Genomic DNA, 23,812 nt, shown 5'->3' on the forward strand with positions numbered 1-23,812 from the left:
AAGAGAAATAACACATAACAAAAGAACACCACACAACACCACCTCACACCCCAAAAACACACAAGACCCACAACCACCGAAGAAGAGAAGAAGAACAGACTCCACAAAAATCAATGACCACACTATTACGAATGAATTATAGACCACATACCAACAATAGCCTCCAATTTCTTTCCATCTCACCTATCGTCCATACAATACGAGAAAACCAACTGAAACGATACAGTGCCTCCTATAGGACAAGACAGACAATAGAGGTCCAGATATAAGCGTCCGTAGAGCAGTGTCCATTGCCATCTCTTCATTTTACAATCCATCTTGTTCTACAAACTCCTCACTTTCCGTTAAGCGAGCTCTCAAGCACCTGATTTGACAGCTGAACACGACAATCAGAGTCGTTACTTCAAAAACCATTTGATCGACTTCCGGTCGGTGCTCCGACAGCCAAACGACGCGTTCCAGGTCAGGTCTGCGAGCCAGCCAAAGAACACAGACACGGTGCGGCGCACAACACCATCAAACAACACCCCACCACTTCCAAGCGAGCTAATGGCGTGCCCTACGCATTTCGAACCCCGAGCTCACCCAAAGCACAACCACCCCCATATTACCTCAAACCGAAGAAGGCAGATTCCTCGGGCCGGTGTATCTGCCTTATAAGGCTCCTTCCAAAGACAACCCTTCCCAAATACTTTGAAGGGCTGGAGCGCGCGCCAGCTTACTCGTGTTATTTGCTCACACACGCCTACCACTTTCGGCCATCATATAACCCCCGCACATAAAGAACACGGTGACGCCTCGTGTTGTGCTCATAGAACCTTCTTGGCCAGGAAAACAGGTACTCGCTTGTTTACAATTAGTCAATCAATGCGCTAACTCACGATTATTATTACAATCTTGAGAGCGGAGTTCATCCCGTCCACGCGTCAGACTCTCCGGAAAACTGCGACAGACCTCCACACAAACAACGAACATAACTTCGGTTCTCCACGAGTTACAAAATCAGCACACGCGGAAATCCGCCTATAAATGAAATATATAACATCCGAGGTCACGTAATAGGTCGGCGTCTGGATCGGTACCAAGCGGTCGCACATGTTAACAGACACCATGATGAAGTGGTGAAAAAAAAAAAAAAAACAAAAAAAAACACAAAAACAAAAAAAAAAAAAAAAAAAAAAAAAAAAAAAAAAAAGAAAAAAAAACAAAAAAAAACAAACGCCCGGGAACAATTCGGAGGGGTCCCAACGCGCAGAGCTTCAGGTTAGTATTCAGACTGCCCGTTGCCAGGAAAGTTGCAGGAATTGTGTGAACGTGAAAATGAATAGAATATCACCTCCCATCTTCAGAGCAATCTGACTATTATAACATTAGCGTTAAGAAAGCTTACTTAGATATCTGCCATAAGTTAACATAAGTAACCGGATCAAAGTAACATTACGTGCAGTCCGCAGCACTGTGAGTGCAGACGTCGATGTGTCCCATTATCATTCATATCACATGATATCACATCATAATGTATCATATAATTCCTTATGAGTCAGCTTCTTGGGCCGTATCTGGCCGTATCTGGCCGTGCAACATCACAGTGTCACATACTGTATGCAGAAGTATTATTTTAAGCAACACATTAAGTTGAAGAAACACTCGAGTCAAATGTAGCCTAATTAAAGTCAGATCCACTCTTGTCTTAGAAGCTTCAGGGGGGCAGTGATATCATAAACCTGTTAATGTACGCATTCAAACGCTTTTTCTTTTACCAGCTGTATTCACCTTGCAGGCTATGTGGCTTTTATCCTGGATAAAGTGTTTAAGTCATGGATGTTTAAAGTTTAACGTCTTCATTTGTATAATGTTGAAGTTGACTTTTCATTCAGGAAGTATGACGCGCTGCGCTGTCAGTACGCTTGTCCATATTTGTGATTGGTCAAATGTTGCTAGCCCCACCCCTTTCATGTGACCGCGCACCTAACTAGATAGGGCAAAACTGGCTTGAGTTGATAACCAGCGTCGGGCCGCTTAGCGAGAGCGCGTTTGTTTTGGGTAAACCGGGTAACTCTAACATATCCAGGTTATGGATATGGAACCGGCTTCGTCGTACAGGCCTTTGGAGAAGTTGAAGTTCAAACAGAAGGCTTTGTGTTGAGAAGTGGTGGAGACATAAGGCTCTGATTTAAAAGATAGGAATGAATTTGGCAATGTAAGCAATGCAAAAAGTGATCGGTATGAGGAAGATAATATCATCTCATCTAAAGGGCATAGCCTAGCCTACTACATAGTTCAACAAAAGGAAACTACCCAGTATTAAAAAAAGCACCACGAAGTCGACAGAACAATGCTCAACATGCATCTTATACACGATTTTGCTCTTCAATGTCACAAATCCGACTCAAAGACATGGTTGTTTGTCATGTTCAGAGAGAGAATTGAAAAACTTGGGAAAAAAGAATGTCAAGACTTCCTAAAGTTATTAATCAGCTCATTCACATTTTAGAATAAGCAGCTAGGGGTTTGTTTGTGTTCTTGGCGAGGCTGAGGCTGCTGTTTATGGCTCAGAAAATGTTCTTCTAGTTCTGTATTTTTTATTTATCTTGCAATCACCCTCTCTTAGTGTCTCATCTGGTCCTGCACACACTCATACAAAGTTTCAGGAAATGTAGCATAAAGAATGTATGCAGTTCTTTGGAAATGTGACCGTGCAGTACAGTACAAATATCGTATAAGTAAATGTAGCATAAAGAATGCATGCGGTTCTTTGGAAATGTTACCGTACAGTACACATGCACACATGCGATGACATGCTGCTCCCCTGCCTCTCTTACAGCTCCGAGACGGAGTACGAGTGTCCCGACTACCACACAGCTGGAGAGAACTCCTGCTTCTTCAACAAGAACGACACGTCCATCTGGGTCAACTACAACATCAGCGTGGTGGCCACCAACGCACTGGGGAGGGCCTTCTCCGATCCAGTGGACATAGATGTGGTTTATATTGGTGAGGAAACACGTTCTGTTTGCTATTGTGATGTTCGTTCTAGACACAATGGCCCCATAAGGATTACAAAAGTGTATTCTAACACACACAGCTGCTTAGTGGAACACTGGGGACAAGGCAATCTGGGTACTCACCGTCCATTTAGTTGTAACTGTGCAATGAAAGTCACTATTTTTACAGTAAATGGTTGATATGTGCAGTCGAAATTAAGAGAATTTGAGCAACGTTATAGGATAGATCTGTTGATATTCTATATTTCTAATAAATGAACTGATGCTCCTATTAAATATTGCCATTCCAAGCCTATAGCTTATCCTTTTGTGCAACACTATCATATAAAACGTATAAGAGAGCCCAACTGTAGCACTGACATGTTCCCAGGAACACAGTCCTGCAGCTGAAAATACTAACCAGAGCACAGAATACGTATTACTCCATGGCTGAAAATAGTCCGAAAAATAATTAGGCTATTTTATATCCATCGAGTGATGTTTTTTTAGATTCTACAATGGCCTGCTGTTTTAGGAAATTACATAGCCATTTTTTCAATTAAATATTTATATGTTTTTGACCTAAAAGTAGAAACAAATGGGGCTTTGGGTTGGAAGCCTCAGACAAGTTGTGTTTAGCACTGAGAGATTAGCTAACACACACTGCTGGTTTTTGTCTCCTCGTGGGATTTGTTTGCTAAAAGAAACATTTAGAACAATTTGAGCCTTTTTATTTCATCTGATTAAATATAAATAGTGAGCAGTACTATGAATACATTATATTAATATTAGATTAGGTAGAAATTAGGTCCCATTCTGTCATGTTGCTAGATAAAATGCATGTTGTCTGTTTCATAAAATAATGAAAAGGCTTAAAGTAACACTGGTTTCCCTTGAGGCTGCTTATCTCAAAGTGCTCCTCTAGCTCTCGTCTCTAATAGCTGCATTGATATGATTCTGTTATCTGCCTTAACTTACAATAACTTACAATGTGTCGGCCGTGAAGATAACTTAAAGCCTAAATATTAACATTTATCTCAAACACACACACACACTTGGCTACTTGGTTTAAATATGATATAGGATTGGATATAAAATCATGGTAAATAAAACAGTCACAAGAAATTGATTGTTATACATTTCCATTTTTGGGATAATTGTGAAAGAGTGACTAAAAAATAGAGTCTTAAAATAGAGCCTTATTTAAAAACTGGAATTATTAACTAAAAAAAGAAGACTCACGCAAAAGACCTAATTTGTTCTCTTTTTTTGTATCAATTAATTCACCAAGGTTTTATTTTCTTTGCTTTTCAATGATCAGGAGCTGTTTATAAAAAAACAAGTAAAACAATAATCCTCTTTTCACAGTCCCCACTTCTCAACGCAACATTGAATAATAATTAAAAAAACTCATGAATATGAGTTTATAGTAATTATCAAGATTGTATTGTTAAGTTTGTTATGAAGGGTGTCAAGGAATTAATATGAAGACCATAAAAACCCTTGCATAATATTACGTGTGCTCAGCCTCTGAATGGCTTACAAACTACTGTAAGAAGCTTTTTATTTCCATTAAACGTCAGTTCTGACGCAATGGAAATCACTAATTTGTTTAACTTATTTAACACCAAGTATTTACCAACGCTGATGTCATTATTCATCTTAGCCTTCTAATTGGCATCTCTTCAACTTGACTTGGACGTGAGCCAAGGTATTTGCACACGGCACAACACATGCCCTTTCATGGTGTTAAGGTGTGTTTTCTATGCCCATAGGCAACACACTTTAATTATGATCAGAGCGTAAGGTATAGTAATTCCAGGATTTGCAATTTTGTTTAGCATATTTTAAAGATTATCAAGAAAATTATGTTGGTAGTTATGACATGAAATATTCCCATCCTCCCATGCCTGGTTATGTAAATGTTTAAATACTTTTTATCTTCCTCCTTTTAACTCTCAAACAAAGAAAACACATCCTCTCTTATTCACATTTCCTCTCTTCCTCTCCAGTCGAGCCTAATCCTCCAGAGAAGCTGACAGTGGCAGTCATGGAGGATAAGGGCTGGCCCTTCCTCCTTGTGTCATGGGAACCGCCACATAAAGCTGACACCCGCTCCGGTTGGATCACTCTCATCTACGAGCTCCGCGTCAGGCTGGAGGAGGAGGAGGATGACTGGGAGGTACGTCACCTGGTGCTCACCATAGGGAGCCAATCAATGGTTCAAATGTTCCAGTGATCATGTTAGTGAACTAGTCCTGAGGTGCTGTACTGCGCTTTAACCTTCTCTAATATCTACTCCAATATTTTAACCATACTGTATACTAAGTATATATTGACATATTGTGGCAGCTGTTTGTCCTCAAACCAAAAACAAATAAAACACTCAAAGTTAAGCTGCCAAAGGATAAGGTATTTTTACGCAGGATAAAGTCGATTGTCCAGGGAAATAATTCCTTTTGTGCCTATATTTTCTCCCTTTCCAACAATCAAACAGCACAAAGAACCTTGTTTTTTACATCCTCTCTTACCATGATACAAAAAACAAAAAAATCATTTGAGTTTCCGGTGTCCAAACCCTCCTCTATCTGTCTGCAAACAAAGCCCAAATCACCCAGGGCCTGAAGCTGATTTATAACTCAAATTAACTTAAATAACGACACAAAATAATGATCAACTTACTACAAAACAGCAAGAAAATAAACTCTAGAATATTACAAAACAATGTATAGCTCCAACACACTGTGCATATCTGCTCACTGTGTTATTGTGTTGTTTTTCCAGATGCACCATGCAGGCCAGCAGAAGATGTTTAACATTTTCAGCCTGCGCTCGGGGGGGAAATATCTTGTCGAGGTGCGCTGTAAACCCGATCACGGCTTCTGGAGTGAATGGAGTTCCACTTCCTACGTCAAAGTTCCTGACTGTAAGACATCTACGTACTACTATAATGTCATTATTATTTTTGTAAAGCACTTTTAACTTATTTTTGTTTAAATATGCTCTATGAATAAACTTGTCTTGCCTTCTCTACTAACATTACAGAACACATATACTGTATATTACATTTACTTTCTTAAAATATACTTAATTGCTATCTTGACAGAACCAGACTAGCAGTTTGCCCTGTTTCCTCTATTTGTGCTAAGCTAAGCTAACTTTAGTCTCCAGTGATGGAATATAAGTAGAATGATTATCATTAATAAATAAGCAATAAACTTTATAATCCAATAATATTAGGAAGAAATAACTTGCGTTGTTGCGATGTGTGTTAAAGATTTCCATCGGGAGAAGTCAATGTGGATCCTCGTTGCAGTCTTTTCTGCCTTCATCTTCCTCATCCTCACATGGTTGCTGCACATGAACAGTCACAGGTAAAAACCATAATAATGAATATTCCATTAAGTTTGTTCGTTCAACCTTTTTTGATGTGATATGAATCCGTGATATTTTCCAGAAACTGTTAAATATCTCCAGAGGATGTGACACTTAACCTTATACTCCCGATTTTATATTTTCTTCTCATATTTATTAATTTTGTCTGCATCCCTGACATATATCTCTTTTCTCCTGTGTGAGAAGTCTGAAGCACTGTATCCTGCCGCCAGTCCCTGGTCCTAAAATCAAAGGATTTGATAATAAGCTTCTCAAGGTAAAACAACCACATGTGAACAAATTCAGATTTATAAAGTAACTCTGAGAATATCAACTGATTGCATTACTGCTTTTCTGTAATCAAGCTTTCCTCTCTGTGTGTAGAATGGCAACTCTGACGAGATCTTCAGCGCTCTGGTTGTGCCCAATTTCCCTCCGGCCTCAACATCTAAATACGAGGAGATGCTGGTGGAGTACTTAGAGGTGTATGTCCCAGAGGAGCCGGAGCTGATGTTGGAGGAGAGCAAGGATCTACTTGACGGCTGCCTTAAATCTGAGAACTCCAGATCAGACAGTGACTCAGGCCGGGGCAGCTGCGACAGCCACACTCTGCTGATGGACAAGTGCGGCGAAACAAAAGAAGAAGAGGGGCAAACAAATCGGGAGAGCAGTCTGATGGAGACACGGGGCTGGAAGGAGGAAGCTATCAACCACGACACCAGTGGGAAGGTGAAGACCTGGCCCTCGGTGTATTCTCCACTGCCTCAATATGGCTCAAACCCCCTGGACAAACAGAGCTCACTTGAGACGGCCAAGCAGCATTCCCTCTCCACATCCTCCTTCCTCACCCATCCTGGCACCAAGGACGCTCTGGGACCGAGCATCACGGACTTCTGCTTGAGCAACAAACAAAATCATCTCCATCCCCAGACACTGGCCCATCGGGAACTCCAAACCCGGAGCGATGTCAACATCTCCAACATCGGACGCAAACGATCGCCCGCCACCAAGTACGTTGAAGTCCAGAGGGTCAACAAGGAGGATATGGTGCTCCTGCAGCCAGTGGTGTCCAGGTGTGGCCACATTGAAGGTTGCCCCAACTTGCCCAAGGGGGAGGACTATAGCAAAGTGAAGGGGGTGGACTGTGATAACAGGCTACTGCTGCAGAGAGAGGGGACAGGGGAAGACGTATGCCCTTTAGTGGACCAGGAGACAAATGGAGAAGGAGGAAACTGGTACACGTCCTCCACAGTTAGCACTACGCAGAAGCCTACAGCCTGCATGTACACTGTCATGCCACTACAGGAGGAAACGGCCCTCACATTGAATGGTTATGTTGACACAGCCACAATGGGCAACATGCCATCCTGCTAAAGGTCCCATAAGGTCAGGCACTGTGCCAGATTTGGTTCAGGCCAGGAAAAAGACTATACACACTAAACACTGGATTACCTTTATTTACTTGATGAATTATACTCTTTCTTCAACTTTATGAAGAATATGATTGATTGCATTAACTATGTGGTTTCTATATTCTGTCATGATTAAGTATATGTTTGAATATGTCATACATATTGTTCTCCTGTCAGGCACGATGCATTCACTTTTTTTTTATGTCTTTCATAAAATACTTGATCTACACTGCTGGAAACCTCTGATTGAAGGATTTGTGTACAATCAAAATGTCAGAAATGTTTGTTTTTAATATATAAAATGTATTTTCTCTGCTTCCTGTAGAACAGGGGTCTCAAACTCAAGGCCCGGGGGCCAAATCCGGCCCGCAACTTCATTTTATGTGGCCCCGCAAGAGCTTGCAAAGAATATAATACGTTTATTATACGGTTAAATGCTACTTTACAGAAGCAGGTTGCCCATAAACTACATGTCCCACAATGCATCTCGTTTTGTGACATGCACTGAAGAGACTTGCAATTATTTGCCCTGGCCTTCTGCTTTCAGACGTAATTAATTACTAAGTTATTATCCTATCTAATAATAATCCAATTCAGAGGCAATAATGTAATTTAATACATTATTTTATATATTATATATTTATATAGTTACAACCGGCCCTTTGAGTGCAACCTTTAGGCGAATGTGGCCCGCGATGAAATTGAGTTTGACACTCCTGCTGGAACATTTAAAATACATTTGGGGGCCTAAAGCGCCCCCTGGTGGTCAGAGTGAATGATATTGGAAATATAATCTGATAAAATGTATTTATAACAGTTTTGTCTTATCAAGTTTTTTTTGCATCATGAAGTTTTTTTCTAATCGTACATATTACTCAATAGATATGATATCAAATGGGATACAAGCCTAAAAATATAAAACAGAACTTGAATCTTCACTTATTTGATTCAAAACAGCAAATCAAATCATAACAAAAACTCAACAAAGATAACGACACATATTCCCTTGAAATGTGCTTGAAGAAATTTGAAGTTTATAGCTTCTTTTGTGTATTTGTTATGCACATTTTCATCTTTAAATATCCATCTAATGTCCAAGAATTCTTCATGGCATCAATCATGCAGTTCCTGGGGAACTGACATGCCTTTCTCCATGCTGGAGTAAAGATAATAAAATGGCTGGAGTAGAAACTGTCACCTGTATATGGTCGCCAGAAACCAGGTCAGCATTGTACTGCAGGGACATAACATCATTAAAAGACTCCTTTCCTGCTCACTAACTCAGTTTCACTGTATGTGGAAATGGAACATGAAAAAAGCTTTCACACATGTCTCTGTTTTTGATAGGTTGAGAATTACCATGAACATCAGCACATACATTACTTTTATTAAGTTGATAGATATGTCTTTTATTAATATAATCTTGCTGGTTTCATGACTCATTTTTAAACCTATACTTGTCCTGAGGCTGTGCTTCATTCTCACTGCTGTTGCTGCAAGGCACATGCACACAGGTATGTCTGAATAGCTTGTTGCGCAAACTGTTTACTCGTGCGCAAAGACAATAGGACTGCTATCCAAATTACAGTTTATTTAGACTGTAGCCTACATTATCATAACATTGATCATTCCAAAATGACATTACCTACTGGTCTTCGTCTATCATCTCTCCAAACTTTCTCTGGTCCTCAGAAAATCTAAACTTTGGTGCAGCAGAGTCGTCAGCATTCTCCTCCAAATCTTCGTCTTAAAGCATGAACTTAGATTTATGAGTTGATTTACTTGCCATATTTGATCTTATCCTGTCAAAACGATACACTTACATGAATCTTTGACAGGAAACAGCATGTGCTTTTGTTTTGAGTTTCTTCTTCTACTATTTATCTGGGTACATTTTCGGAATACAAACCAACTTCAAAAGCCATATCGCCACCTATTGTGTCGTGCATAGCATCATGGCATTTTGATCAGCTAAATATCCATTAGTGGGGGGGACCTCACTATATCCTAATCCCTGATTGTATTAACCAACCAATCCCTCTCTGAAGTCCTGTCCTGTGTTTGGGGCCTATAACAGACTAGTGTGACGATCCAATTGTTGGCCATTTGTATTATAAAGTCATAATATTTTCGGTGTATTACCTTCAAAACCTCTTAAACCCCAAGCCTGTTTTTCAGGTTTCAGGCTCGAAAATGATATTCCCAGAACAAATGACCATATCTTCCCTTCTAATAGGGTTAAATTAATAATCTTTTTTCTCAAAGTAATGATAAACCTGTGAGTTGGATGTAGAAAAGTCAGAATCAATATAGATGTTTAGATACTGTTTAAAAACTGTAAATTATAGTGTCCGTCCAAAACATATTTTGTACTTATAGTGAAAACTAACCTTGGATGATGGGTTAGTAGACTAAAAGCTTTAGGAATCCAAAGTACAACATATAATAAGTACCCTGTATCAAGATTGATGCAAAACAAGTGATATTTGACATTTTTAGACAGATTTAGCAAAAACAACCTCTTCTGGGGCCATTTGGGTGGATTTTCCTTATCTCTGTGGCGTCTTCGCGTATTCAATCTCGCTACAGAGCGTAGGAATGGCCTGCTCTGATATTTGAAAACGGAATTGCAGTTTTATTGCTCTGTAGCGAGATTGAATACGCGAAGACGCCACAGAGATAAGGAAAATCNAGGGGCTTAATGGACTAATGGTTACACAACCCAAAAACACATTATGACATCACAAAGTGGCCAAGATCTGATCAGCTCCTTTTCAGACAGGTTTTTATATAAATGGTTCAGGACAAATGGAGAGCAAATATTTTTTCCTGACATTTTCAGAATCTCTTTACACAGAGGGGACACTTGTTTATGTATAAAAGACATGAACAATTTGATGTTGTATACTATGTGACTTTTAAAGGCTACCCCTACATGCTGCTGGTGCCCATCTTTTTTTGCACCTGCCTCTTAAGAAAGCCTGAATCCGGCAATGACTGCGGATACCGGTATTCTTTCTAAGTTAAGCCAACGTTTATTAATGTTTAATTTATGTTCATCATACCATCTCGTAGGCCAGTTCGTAAGCATCAGGGTTGAGTGAAGGCACCAGGTGTATTCTCACTCCGTCCACCAGGCGGCGCACTCTGGGGTTGTCATCATTGTACTCCTTGCACAGGAACTGCATCAGCAGGAGAAGAAGCTCACGACCCAGCGCCTCGTTACCATGGAGACCAGCTGTGTACCGAAATTCAGGCTCACCTAGAAAGCAACAGCACGCAGATTTATAAACCTCAAGAAATGCGGCTTTATTTATAGTCATGAATCCTGTGTAGTCGTGTTACGTAAACACACACTACTTATCGTATTTCTTAGGAAGTATCATAGGTAATTCATAAACACGAGAACAAATAGGTGTAAATAGAACTTTTTTCAAGTACTTTTTGACACATACTGTAGCTACCCACATCGCTGTTTTTAGCTAATGATGTGTGAAAAGGATTATGTGTCCAAAAATCACATTTTTCTAGTTTAGCTATCTCTTGTGCAAACTAGCTTCAACTTAGCTTCCCATGCTTTCAAGCTTCAAGTTCATTGACTACACCACGAATGATTGGCTAGAAGGCGGGCCAATGTGAGAAGATATGGGTAAATACAAATGGACCCCGAAAATATGTTTTAATGAGACGAAACACACTAAAACCAACTCCTAAGGTTACAGAAAGGTTGAATGTTTGTATATTAAAGCACTTTTTGCATTGTCGATTGTACAGGGGACACAATTATTGTACAATTATGACAATGATCTTTTATCTGGTAAAGATGTTTTTTTTTGCTGTCTGTTTCTCAAACCTGTCTCGTGCTCTCCTGGGTTGTCAGAGATCTCCATGGCGTACATCTTCAGGCCCTGCGAGCTTTTACCAATGTTGTAGATCCTGGTGATGTTAGGGCACTCTTCGTTGATCACCTTCATCATCTGTAAGAGAGATACAAGAGGAAACTCTTTTGTGATATTGTTCTTCTCAGAATTATAATAGGGCAGTAGTTTTTGATCCGACTTAAAAACAGACCTGTCTCATGTCCTTGTAGTTGTGGTGTCTGAAGTCCAATTCGTCTGAGGAGTTCACTTCATTCTCACTGCGGTAGCTGCCTGAAAGAATTGACACGCTCATAGTACACTAGAAGTTCTGCTGTTTTAGTAAAATTGGCAAATCTCTGTAATATTAAAGTCTTGCATTAAAATATTACTAAAAAACTAAACTGAGAAACTATTAGCATTCAAATATACTTGAAGCATCAAAAGTAAAAGCACACATGCACAATTTCAGGATAATTATACTATTACATAATAATTGTTGTTGCAGCAATGCATTTATAGATTTTGCAGCTTTCACTTTATTTTATATACTGCTACTGTAGGTAGAGTTCAAGGTTCACTTCACAATAGTTTTTGCCTTATCTGATAAATAACTATTTATTTCTTATCATATTCAGCATTATTAATCAAGTACCTCAACATTGTAATATATAGACATTTTATTTATTGGGATAAACCCCTTGAGATGCACCAAGGACAGTAGATGAATAAATGTTCTTAGAAACTTCCTACCACTTGGAAATGTTGTATAACAAAGTTGTGCTTTGATTTAGTTACCATGTAAAACACTTTTCCTAACACTGATGTCATGAAGTTTGTTTTGTGAAACAGACTCTTGTGTAAACCATTCTATCTTCAAGTTTGGCAAAAAGTTTTGTTATTCTCCCAGTGGAGGATGACATATCCCTGAAAGGAATGAGAAAGCTCTGTGCCTCACGAGGTCATTAAACTCTTTAAAGACCTGTAAAACTGCTTCAACCAAGGCCTCATAGTTTCAGAAAGAGACAATTAATTTACTCCTGATAACAGATAAGGTCAGTGGTGTTGTAGTATGTTTTCTGTGATACTGACTGGGTAGTTGGCAGGCCAGGACCTCCGCTCTGAGACACAAGCTGCCGTTCCAGCTCTGCGGCAGGATGCGGATGTACCGCGCCACCACGGGCGTAGAAAACTGACTCAGCACCGGCGTGTCCTTATCCACATTCCCGTAGAACAACTGCAGGAGGACCATCACACAGAATAGAATATTACGTTTTTAATCTGTCATTTGAAGCTTTTATTTATTTATCTTTAACTAACCCATTCAGCGTAGCCATCATGAAGTATAGTCCAGTCACGGCTGTCGTTACTGAAGGACACAAAATAGGAGGAGACGAAATCCTCCCTATAGGAAAAATGTTTGATTAATCAGTAAACATTTTTAACAGACCCGTATGGAAGCTCATTTCTGACAGGAGAAAATAATGTCTTAAGTCAAAATTATGAATAGTTGTTTATACTTAAGTTCCTTTCAGCTCTTAGGAACAATATTGTGTCTTTCAGCTCACGTTTTGTTTTGTGCCTCCAACATTTACTGTTTTGGTTCAGTCACATAATTTGAATTTCCCGCTTTCTAGCCATCCGGGAAAATCCAATCAACACTACCTCCTCAGCAGACGGACACAGTAAGAGACTCGCAGGTGAACATAGTGGAGCATTTAGCCTCTAGGTGACAGATACTTCCGCCAGGAGTTGGTAGAGACCAAAAACGGAGCTAAAGGTGAGGACATTTTGGACTCGCTATTGGACTATTGTAAGGTTTCTGTAAATACACATTTAAATAGTCTGGTCTAGACTTGCTTTGTATGAAAAGCGCCCTGAGGTTACTTCTTTAATGATAAATCTCTTAATAAAATAAGTTGAATTGCCCTCATTTTTCCTGCAGAGATGGGCTTCCAATGTTCTATAAATGTGACATACAAAACAATGAATCACAAAACTCGACTCACAGTTGGTCTGAGTTTCTCCCCTGAGTGATGATCCCGGTGAACTCCACCTCTCGGCGGGCATCCACCTCAAACCAGTGGACCTTCTCTTCCGGCTCCGCGCACCACGCACCTCCGAACAGATCGTCCTCATTATCAGAGCCCTGCAAGGAAACACATCTTTCTGAGACAGGAGACGGATAATTGCTTTGAGAGCAGACTTTCAATATTCCCAAAGTAACTATTGTGTTTTATGTGTAGCCTACCTGCATGTTGAGTCGTCCCCTCTGAGCCGTGAAGCCGTAGTGAGACTGAGAGGACGCCAGCAGCTGGTCGTCCTCCACCCGGTGAGACTCCAGGCCAAGAGGAGGACACTCTGAGAGGGAAAGCAAACAGAAACAGGGTGTGTTCAATGTTTCAGAAATACTCTGATTCAAAACACACATTTGATTCATTCTTGGAAGCCACAGAACGGCTTTAACAAGTGAGTTGAAAGCATTTTTTCTTTTTAATCAAGATGTCCTTTAAAGACAATGTAGTAGTTTAAAAAAGTTCTAATGGATTAAAAAAATTGAACAGTGGTGAAAGTATTTAGATCCTTTCCGGAAGTAAAGCTCAAATTAAACACTGTGTAAACACTCCTGTCAAAAGCAGGCTTTCAGCTTAATACTTTAAAATGTACTTAAAAGAATGAAAAGTGGAAGTACTCATTGGCAGGAAATTGTGTTTTACTATTATATAGGATTTTACTGCTGTATTAATATGTATGTGGCATTTTACTGATGTAGATATAGACATAGAGTAATGTAAATGTATGCTGTCAGAAACTGTAAATGCAGTAAAAAGTACAACATTTGGCTCTGAAATGTAGTAAAGTAAAAGTTTAAAGTAGCATCAAAAACCAAATTGTGATGAGTAGTGTACAAGTACGTGAATACTGTTAGTTGGTATAAGTACTTAGTTACAATCCACCAATTAAAAGGATTTGTGTTCCTGACAGTATTTCTCTTACTTTTTGGTTCCACAGGCTCTGAAATCTGCTTCAGTCGCTCCTCCTCTTCCTCCTCCCACTTCTTCCTCAGCCGCTCAGCTTCAGAGTGTAACGAGGAAACAATATGTGTCAAAACATGTTCTCAAATGGACGTTGATCTCCAGCCAACCACCTACACCAAAATATTTTCATATGTGCTCGCACAATGCACCTTCATTCCCATTCATACATTCCTCATGTGTTTCTTGCCTTTAACATTGATTAGTTTAGTCTATTTTAGCGAATGTATTTAAGGCTGTGAAAATATGTGATGTGATTTTATATTTGACTTTACAGGAAATACCAAAATGTTGTGTAAGGCTTTTACAGACAGCTGTTGGAAATCCCTCCTCCATCCTCTATCTCTTCCAGAACCTTTTGTTCTAAAATTGTCTTTAAAAGAACACTGAAGAATAAAGGATAAAAGAGGGTCTTTTTTGACCCGGTGAGGTGGTTTTCTTAGAGTATCTTTGCAATTACATTTTTTTATCATTTCATATTCCAGCTATTCCTCAAAAAACATGTTTTGGATATCATGCCATTCAAATTTTAAATTGACATTTTATGCATTTTAAGAAATGGTAGTTTTTGTATTACTACCCAAAGCTTCAAGTGGGTGAAAAATGACCCGCATGCATTTTCAATGGAATTACGTTTTTTTTTCAAAATATAAAAAAAGAGTGTAGGGTCCAGTCACTCGTGCATCTAAGGGTTAACAATCTTTAAAAAAAACACCTCAATTTATCATAGTTTCATGTTTAAAAAGGAGTATTATTTTCTTGATGGTCACTCTATTTTTCATAAAATAAAATAAAACCTTTGTATGGGACTATTTTCAGTGGCGGATTGATCCAAACAATTTCAAGGAAAATTAGATTATAAACCTTTTTCTGCCTTTTCTTTGCGAGCTTTATCCTCCTCTTCTTCTTGTCTCTTAGCAGCCACTGTGAGGAGACAATCAGAAACAGAAACAATTCATGTTTAATTTCGTTAAAAATGATTCATAGCTAAAACAGCAGCACATTTATTTGTTGGTATCTATCCAAATGATTGACGTACAGTCAGCGTAATCATACTCTTCATACCAGGGGACGACAAATGGGACACTGGTGGTTTCCTCTGAAACAGAAGGAAATAAGTGATAAAACATATGCCTACTTTGCAATCACTCCGTCAAGGACATATAGAGACCTAATTACATTACATAAAAAAAGTGTTCATAGGAATTCACAATACAATAAGGAAAATATAATAACTACACAAATAATAAAACTAGGATACTCTGGTATATTTCTCAAAAGTTACTGTCATTTATTTTCAAATTTGTTTTAAATTAATTATTTTGATCCTTAAGTTACATTAAATTAATCGGACTCTAATTGTAAAAGTAAGACAAACTAATAATGAGTCAAACAAAGTATACCATGTTGAACCCTCTCTTCTTTGAAATCAATTCTTTAAATGAACCCAAACCTGGTATAAACATGATGACCTCAGTAGTTGTGGCTTTTTTGTCATCAGGATATCCAACAGGCCGCACATCTGTGAAGCACAGAGCACATGCTGTGTTAATATCAAATGTTATGGCACAATCTCTGACATCAAACAAAAGACGTTATAAGCTCATAAGTCCATTGACATTTTAGGGGAAATAAAACCGCATAAAAAAAAAATCTTCCTCTTTGTATGTCTTCCTTAAAAGTCTTTATTATAGTCTGTCTTTAAGTGTTGAAAACATCTAAATAATAAATCTGTCTTAAGGAAACTAGCAGTGTGCTGATTTGATGGAGCCTCCAGGTCCTTTTTCACATCACAGCCCTCATAGCCCACTGGAACCTCTGAGCTGCGTCATAAAAGGCTCCATAAAGTCTTTGGCTCCGACTGAGTGGATGTTGGAGAAAAAAGTCTAACTACCCAGTAGTCAGTGCCGGGCTCATTGGGAGTTTTTGTTTGAATTGTTGGCTCTATGGAGATGTCTGCATGAATAGAAAACACCAAAAGTAACATTTGTGAAAGAACTAAAACCGTCTCCGGGTCTCACCCAGGCCCGGCTCCTCTGGCTCTTTCTCTGCAGGCGTCATTGGGGTCACAGCAGGTCGTTTCACTGTGAACATCAAGTTAAAAGGATAGAGAATGGTGGTGAAATACTTTTTTTTACAAGAATAGACTTCAGATTTCCAAGAGGCTATTATTTATCTGTAGTCCCTGGACAGATGTTGTTAGTCAACCAAAAGACACATTTCATTTTAAACAAGTAAATACAATCAAATAAAAACATGCAACATACATTACTGGAATAGTTCATAAAACAAACAAAACAAAAAGAACATGATAAAACACAGGCAGTGCACAGACACTGGGTTGTAAGGAGCAGAAGATTGTGTCAGTGTTGGCAGAGCTGATTCCTTACTAACCAGGTCTTGAATTGGAATTTAAATAATTCCCAGCTCAACAAGTTGTATTTTTTGTGTATTGGGCAGTGATGCGAGTAAACAGATTTCTTGTCCAGTATTTTGACTGTTTGTTTGTACAATGACTCCAGTGGTTTTAATGTTGTACTGGCATGTGACCAGGTGGATAAACAGTAGTGTACATACCCGTTCCCCAGCCCAGTCCAATCAGCAGCCTCTCCTCCTCCTCGTCCACAGAGGATGGCTTGGTGTCCGGCTGCACCGTGGTCGTCATCTTTAGCTTCTTGGTGCCTTTGGGGGCCTTTGGCTTCTTTGTGGGTTTTGGTGCTTTGGGTTTTTTGGTGGGTTTTGGTGCTTTTGGCTTTTTGGTTGGTTTAGGAGCTTTCTGCTTCTTTGCCTTGGCTTTCTTCTCTGCTGCTTTCTTTGCCTTGGCTTCAAAGAGAGACGAGGTAAAAGAGGAACACTTTTGGTTATTTGAAACCCGTAAAATGTGAGCATGGCACGTAAAGCAGCTTTGTAGTTTCTTTGTATTAGATATATACTTTTACTGCCAATTATTTATTCTCTTCTTGCCTGTTTATATGTTGGACATATTTACAGCTAATTTCTTACTGTACCAAAACGCGAAACAACTGAAACTAGACAAACATAAACTTTAAATGCTGCACAAAAGATAATTTTGCCAGTTCATTGGTTTGTTTTGGTCTGAGACCAAACAAAAAAGCAGTCAGAGGAGACCATTGCCAAGCCCTAATGACCTCCCCTTTGACAGTCAATACTGTGCAGAGGAAATAGTTATATAAGAGGTGGATTTGCTGGCAAAGCAACAGGAGAGGTCATAGTCATGTTTTTTCCTCCTGGGAGCATGACTGCTCTGCAAATGTAATATTTAACATATTTGGGAAATACTGTATGCTTGCTTTTTTGTTAAGAGGAGACACTAATCTTTCATAATGCCTTTGTGTATTGTACAATGTCCGGTCTGTTTAGCCTAGTTTAGCATAAAACCATTCAACCAAGATTGAAAAAGTCTGGCTCTGCATGAAGTAAAAAAATACACCTATGAAAACCACCAACAGGAAATGTAGCCTAATTAAACAACCAAGTAAACCGGTAAATAATTAGTTAGCACAATTAAAATCAAGCATTTTAAGGCAGTGTGGTAAATTACACTTGTGTGTTGTGTGTGCATGGTAGTATTTCTGCAAATCCAACATTTAGTTTTCAAGACATTAAAAGACAAACACACGGATGTACGGAGGCGGTCTGGGAACCTTCAATCAGCTCAGTGTCGCCTTACACCTTCTCAACTGTTTGATGAGAGGCTGCTTACAGACTTAAAAGTGGAAAATGGTTGGTTTCATGTTGAACATGGATTATTACAGAGAAGGTATCTTAAAGGAATTCAGGGTTTTTAATCCACCGTTGTTATACACATAGGCGGCTTGTTTTCTTCCGCTAGACAGGTTTCCGGATGTTCCTTAAACACAACAACCCCTCACTGCCAATCCATTACTCGCCCCCGGTGTTTGGGCCGCCACTTTGTATTACTGTCAGTCACCTTTTCTTTCTGTGAGTCTACACAGAAATAACAAACAACCTTTTAATCCACAGGTCCACTGTCAGGATCAGACCTCAAAGCTTTTTCTGGTTTGTCTTCTCAATCCCAGTTATGTTTTTTTATCAAATGATGTGCATGATGGTGACAATTAATCATTGCTTAATCCAAATATGGCTCGACGGGCCCAAGACATAATTCCCTTTAACAAGTGCACATTTGTTAGGAAACCACTGGCCAACATGGTGTCAAAAATCGAATTTAAGAAACTCAATTTCATAAGAATCCATAGTTGTTGAGATATTTCCATCTGGACCAAAGTGGTGGATCAATTGACAGCTTACTATTGTATTAATAAACCGTTTTTAATCAACTTAACTAAATAAAATGCATATTTTTATATGACTGGTGGCATTTCAGCAAAGGAGTACTGGTTGGTGATTGGACTCCTGCATTAGCCTGCTGCTGTATATATGGGGACTGGTGAGGCCAAACAACACTTTTGTTATGCTTGCAGTAAATGTTATAAACAGAATATTACAACAACCTGTAAAAGGATCCAAAAGTTGTAAACATTTGGTTGTGAACAAGGGATGGTGAAGAAGTTGCATGCTCAGCAAAGCCTTCCCCGGATTTACAGAGCCTGAAGGAAGTGAAAAATAGTTTTGGCTTCTGTAATTATGGCTTGAAATGTAACTTACCTTAGTCACACATGAACATCTCTGACGGCTTGGCTTGTGGTTTTGCTTGATGCAGCGGAAAGTTAACATTCTGAAGAACATCAGTGCCATGAATGCTACTGAAAGCGGGCCCTCGTAAATCTGCTCACTTACGGAAAATCGTAGTGGAAATATTTCTTCTGTTGCTCCGAGTTTGTATTTTTCACAGATGTTGCTTTTTTGGAGACATAATCCAGGTACAGACGCCACTCTCACTGTAGCAACTGATCACTATGCTGGACAAAACGTGAGTGCACAACCTGTGTTCCTGCCAGAGAGCGCAGGTCTTGTTGGTGCCAAGAAAATGTCAGACCACCAACTGGATCACAACAAGTTGCTGCCCCGTCACCTCTGAATCACTTTTATCAAAACAAATTCCCCATCTCTTCTGCAGCAAAAAACGCATGTGGTCAGATTTTAACAAAGGTTTTTGTGACCATATGTTGTCTTATAGTCAAATAAATCTGTGGAAGAGAGAAAGCCAGAGGCAGCACCAGGTAACAGAGTTCAAACCAAATGTTTTCCTTCCACAGAGATTGATTGCAGCCTTTCCTGTCTGTGTATCCTCAGAGTATTGGCTGCAAGCTGTGGCAGCATGCTCAGAGGCCAGAAAAGTTCAAAGGAATCTGCACATGTATGCCCTTTAAATGCCTAAACTCGTCCAATATTATAAGTTGTGTGTCTGTGTTAGTCATACCATCATACCTCCTTCTTACCTGCCTCAATTTCCTCGGGTGTTTTCTTTTTCTTTGGTTTTTTGGTCTCCTCTTCCACCACCTCAGCAGGATCATCTGACATTTCAACACCTCCTTCTTCCCCCTGTCTCATGGGCATGACCAGTCCTCGGGTTTCTCGCACCTGAATCTGGTCCCTGGAGACTTTGATTTCCTTGACATCTTCTCGAGCACACACCAGAGCGCAGCACAGGATCACAGCTGCCCAGACGACCAGCACCTCAGCCCTCATTTCTCCAATGAAAGTACAACGCAGGCTGGGAGGAAACAGACCAAACGTACTCCAAGAAATACCCCTGAATATCAAACTAAATGTAGACCCCAAATCACAAACATCTGACCTGCAGATGCACAGTTTCCTCTGGAGGTCCTTAAGAAGTCTCAGGAGACATCAAAGGGAATTCAGAGAACAAAAGGATGAGTCTTGAGAGCTTGCTCCTCTCTGATGTCAAAGTCAGCGTGGAGAGCAGAAGGAAACTTTGTCGGCTGGAGGTTTTAAAGTTGCCTCCTGGTCGATCTGGAGGAAATCTATGTGTCTGGAGTGGATTTTCTCCAGCAACAGCAGATCAAAACACCTCCCTCTTCCTCCTCCTCCCCCTCCTCCTCCGCTCCCCCCTATATACTCCTCAGTCACATCTCTCCCTCATAGCCCTTCACCCCCTTTTCCCCTCACCCATCTCTAAGGAGAGGGGAGGAGCATCTGCCACATGTGACATTCCTACGTGGGAGGGGGGAAAGAAAGAAGGAAAGAAAGAAGAAACACAATTAAAGAAGGAAATGTTTTACTCTGTTCTGCCGTTGTTCTTAGAAAAACAGAACAGAAGAGAATGACTCAACCAGAATTGAGTAAATAAAGTAAATTTGAGGTTGAAAACAATGTTTGCAACAGATGTCGTTTTCTTTGTAAGTTGCAAGAAACTTGATTAAGGCAACAGAGATGAAATGCACTTACAGTTAATGCAGATGCAGCCTCACTTTGTCTGGTATGACCTGTAGCTCATGGTTGCTAATGTTTAAAGGTGTGCTAATTTATATTTCTGAGCACTTTTTATGCAGCGGAACACTGAAATTACAACATTGACATATTATCCCTGTCGTTATGGCAAACCCATTATTGATTCATTTACCAGACACAAAGCAACACTATCATTATTTACGTTTCCTCAAACGTTTTGACTACAGTGAAATGTTCTTTTTCTTTGTTGGATGGTTCCTGACTGAGTGTAGTGGCAGCGGTGTTTGCAGCTGGTTTATTTCTCGAAATACTTAAAAGATGGTTTTTTTAAAGCCTCCTTTTTGTATCCCCTTGAGCATACACTGGACAATCCTTTACGAAAGAGAGGACAACATGCAATCCCACAATTCCTTGCAGCAGCAACATTTAAAGAACACCTTCGCCTTTCATATTTAGTTGCTTACTGAAACACTGGACTATAATAGAGCCATCATTAGTGTTAGTGTGTCTTTACAACTATGACAATTCAAAATGTCTGCTTTGGCTGGAAAAAAAGTCTTTTTGGAATCCAGTTTCTTGATGCGTCTGCATGTTAGTCCACTATTCAGCCTCCTTTTAGTTTTATTTCTGTGTTCATATATGCCAATAGATCAGTGATCAGTGCAGCTTGAAAGACTTTAGGCCCACACGCTTCAGATTTGTCCAGATGTCTGGTAATTGTGACGGCTCCAACTGGCCACATGTTTGGTATCCAGCCAAAATGAAGACCTCTGCAAGATGCGCCAAATGTCAGAGTTGAACTGCCTTTCCAGAGCAGCCTCTTCAAAATGTTTCCTGGTCCCCTGCTGCACTCTCAATGGTCCCCGTAAAACATGCCTGAAACCTTTAAACAATTTAACGTTAAAAAGATGTGAACTGGACTGAACCGTGCTGAGTACTTTTATGTAATATCTAGATGAAGAAATCTTATTGCACAACATTTGTCCATTGTGGTTTCGGTCAGTGACAGGTCTCAAAGCATCGGGCCCACCACAGTCCGAAAAACTTCTACCAGATGTGAGAATGAAGTATTTATGACTTGAACAAACTGAGTCATGTTAAAAAATCAGCTGAGAGTTATTCTTTTCTGCCTGGTCATCTCAACTTCAGACGATTGATAAAAATGGGACAAAGTAAATTAAATATGTATAAGTATTGTAACAAATGAAGCTTAATGTATTGGAGCAATTTAAATTACACAATTATATCAAACAGTGAAGGGAGAGGTAGAAAACCAACTGGGTTTATTTGAAACCTGCACCTAAATAATGATAACTTTTCACAATGTTATAGTGAACACGTAACCTCTAAAGCCCCACGGATACGGTTCATATAACGGGAAAAAACTCATTTAACTGATCTTTTTCATTTAAAAAAAAAAAAAAACACACAATGCAGTGACCCTCTGAATTAGCCCCGAGCGAAAAATGCTAACCTATTACTGCACCAAAAATCACTCCTAGCTCCCTTATTACTTATCCTATCTGCACATCCAACACATCGTTTATGATCGTAAAGACACAGAATCTAACGGTGCCCACCTCAACACTGAAAGATACAAACTCGCGACGTTATCAACAAAAACGTACATCAAAACATGTGGCGCTAGGTAGCCTAAAACGCTAACATGGCTTACCTTGGTTGTCTGGTCAAAACTGGTCTTCAATGGCATTAAAACGATAAAAACGATGCTGTAGTTAATCCATAGGTTAATATCATAGACATAGATAGCATGTGTAACAGTTGTAAATATGCAGTGGTGTTTATTTGTAAATCATTAACACACAAATTCTGTGTTTTATATTGAATAATTCTGTGTTCTTTATTTATTGATTGTTCAATACCTGACAAGGTCGGAGATGAAAAACCTGGGTCGCAGGTTCCTCAACAGTGCATTACAAGACACCTATCAATATGTGTGTACTGTATACCTCCACCATTAAACTGTCATATTCTGCACATTTCTTATACTATCTACATACATCTTATAAGAGTATAATACATATGTATAATAACAGTTAAAATAAGTGCTTAAACATACAGTAGTTAACATTGCAGGAAAGCAATATATTAGTACTTTGTCAGGCTTAATATGTATACCCCCAAAGCTTTTTTCTTATTCAAAATAAGACCTTAACCTAAAGTATTCTTTAATGTTTAAATAAAGCCTTATTAGTTTGTCTGTCTGTGTCTCCTATTAATATCTAATAATAAAAATAATACATTTCAATAACGTGCTTTAACCACCAGGTGTCCCTTTCTATCAGCTGTGCACCGTTATGGTGTACATATACCAATATACCGATAGAGTGGCGAAGTCACGCCCACTTACTTCCGCATCATGGGACCTTATTCCGAAAAAATAATAAATTGAAGTCAATGGAGAGAGAAAACGTATCTTTTGATCCCGTTTGAATTGTGCCATGAATTACACATATGTTGTTTGTCAATCTTAAAAAATCAATTCCATGTCAAAATATTCAAAGTTTGTCTTAAAACTGTTGAAATATAAGACTATGAAAAATACGCAACTTGAAAGACTACAAATCCCAGAGTCGAGTAAGTGCTGTCATAACTGATGTGTTCCCTCCAGATAGCTAAAAATACATTTACTCACTTTACTTACTTACTTTAACAAGATGCCTGTGTGCTTTGTACCAGGTTGTTATCATACCAGTAATAGTACCTCTTGCTCGTTCTCGAAGAGCAACTAAAACAAAACACGAGAGTGTACCTTGTTAGCTAATGTTAGC

At 39.3% G+C, this 23,812-nt stretch overlaps 2 protein-coding genes across 2 annotated transcripts in view; one reads left to right on the forward strand and one right to left on the reverse strand.

The window, feature by feature from the left end:
• The window catches only part of prlra (prolactin receptor a), a 21,491-nt gene extending 13,405 nt beyond the window's left edge, over nt 1-8,086 (forward strand). The window contains exons 4-9 of the mRNA XM_010774213.1: nt 2,825-2,994; nt 4,997-5,166; nt 5,769-5,910; nt 6,262-6,358; nt 6,567-6,636; nt 6,744-8,086. Of these exons, the coding sequence (XP_010772515.1) occupies nt 2,825-2,994; nt 4,997-5,166; nt 5,769-5,910; nt 6,262-6,358; nt 6,567-6,636; nt 6,744-7,733 (1,639 nt within the window). The 3' untranslated portion in view covers nt 7,734-8,086. The remainder of the gene's footprint in view (nt 1-2,824; nt 2,995-4,996; nt 5,167-5,768; nt 5,911-6,261; nt 6,359-6,566; nt 6,637-6,743) is intronic.
• Nucleotides 8,087-10,830: 2,744 nt separating this feature from the next.
• Nucleotides 10,831-20,649, reverse strand: aebp1a (AE binding protein 1a). Its single transcript, XM_010774214.1, has 14 exons — nt 20,048-20,649; nt 17,241-17,486; nt 16,685-16,747; nt 16,117-16,185; nt 15,703-15,762; nt 15,528-15,587; nt 14,626-14,703; nt 13,880-13,989; nt 13,638-13,777; nt 12,949-13,033; nt 12,721-12,865; nt 11,843-11,922; nt 11,625-11,748; nt 10,831-11,033 (listed from the first exon to the last, which is right to left on the reverse strand). The coding sequence occupies exons 1-14, from the start codon at nt 20,295-20,297 to the stop codon at nt 10,831-10,833; spliced, it is 1,713 nt and encodes a 570-aa protein (XP_010772516.1). The 5' UTR covers nt 20,298-20,649.
• Nucleotides 20,650-23,812: the final 3,163 nt, after the last annotated feature.

The sequence above is a fragment of the Notothenia coriiceps genome, unplaced genomic scaffold (genome assembly GCF_000735185.1).
Source record: "Notothenia coriiceps isolate Sejong01 unplaced genomic scaffold, NC01 NC01_scaffold00013592, whole genome shotgun sequence".
In the NCBI taxonomy this organism is placed as follows: Eukaryota; Metazoa; Chordata; class Actinopteri; order Perciformes; family Nototheniidae; genus Notothenia; species Notothenia coriiceps.

Bases quoted from the DNA above. Each gene is read 5' to 3' on its own strand.
- aebp1a (XM_010774214.1), bottom strand. From the start codon at position 20,297: ATGAGGGCTGAGGTGCTGGTCGTCTGGGCAGCTGTGATCCTGTGCTGC. The intron at 17,487-20,047 runs GTAAGAAGGAGG...CTCTCTTTGAAG, and splicing joins ACCCGAGGAAATTGAGGCAG to CCAAGGCAAAGAAAGCAGCA. The intron at 13,990-14,625 runs GTAAGAGAAATA...TTTCCCTCTCAG, and splicing joins AGAGCCTGTGGAACCAAAAA to AGTGTCCTCCTCTTGGCCTG.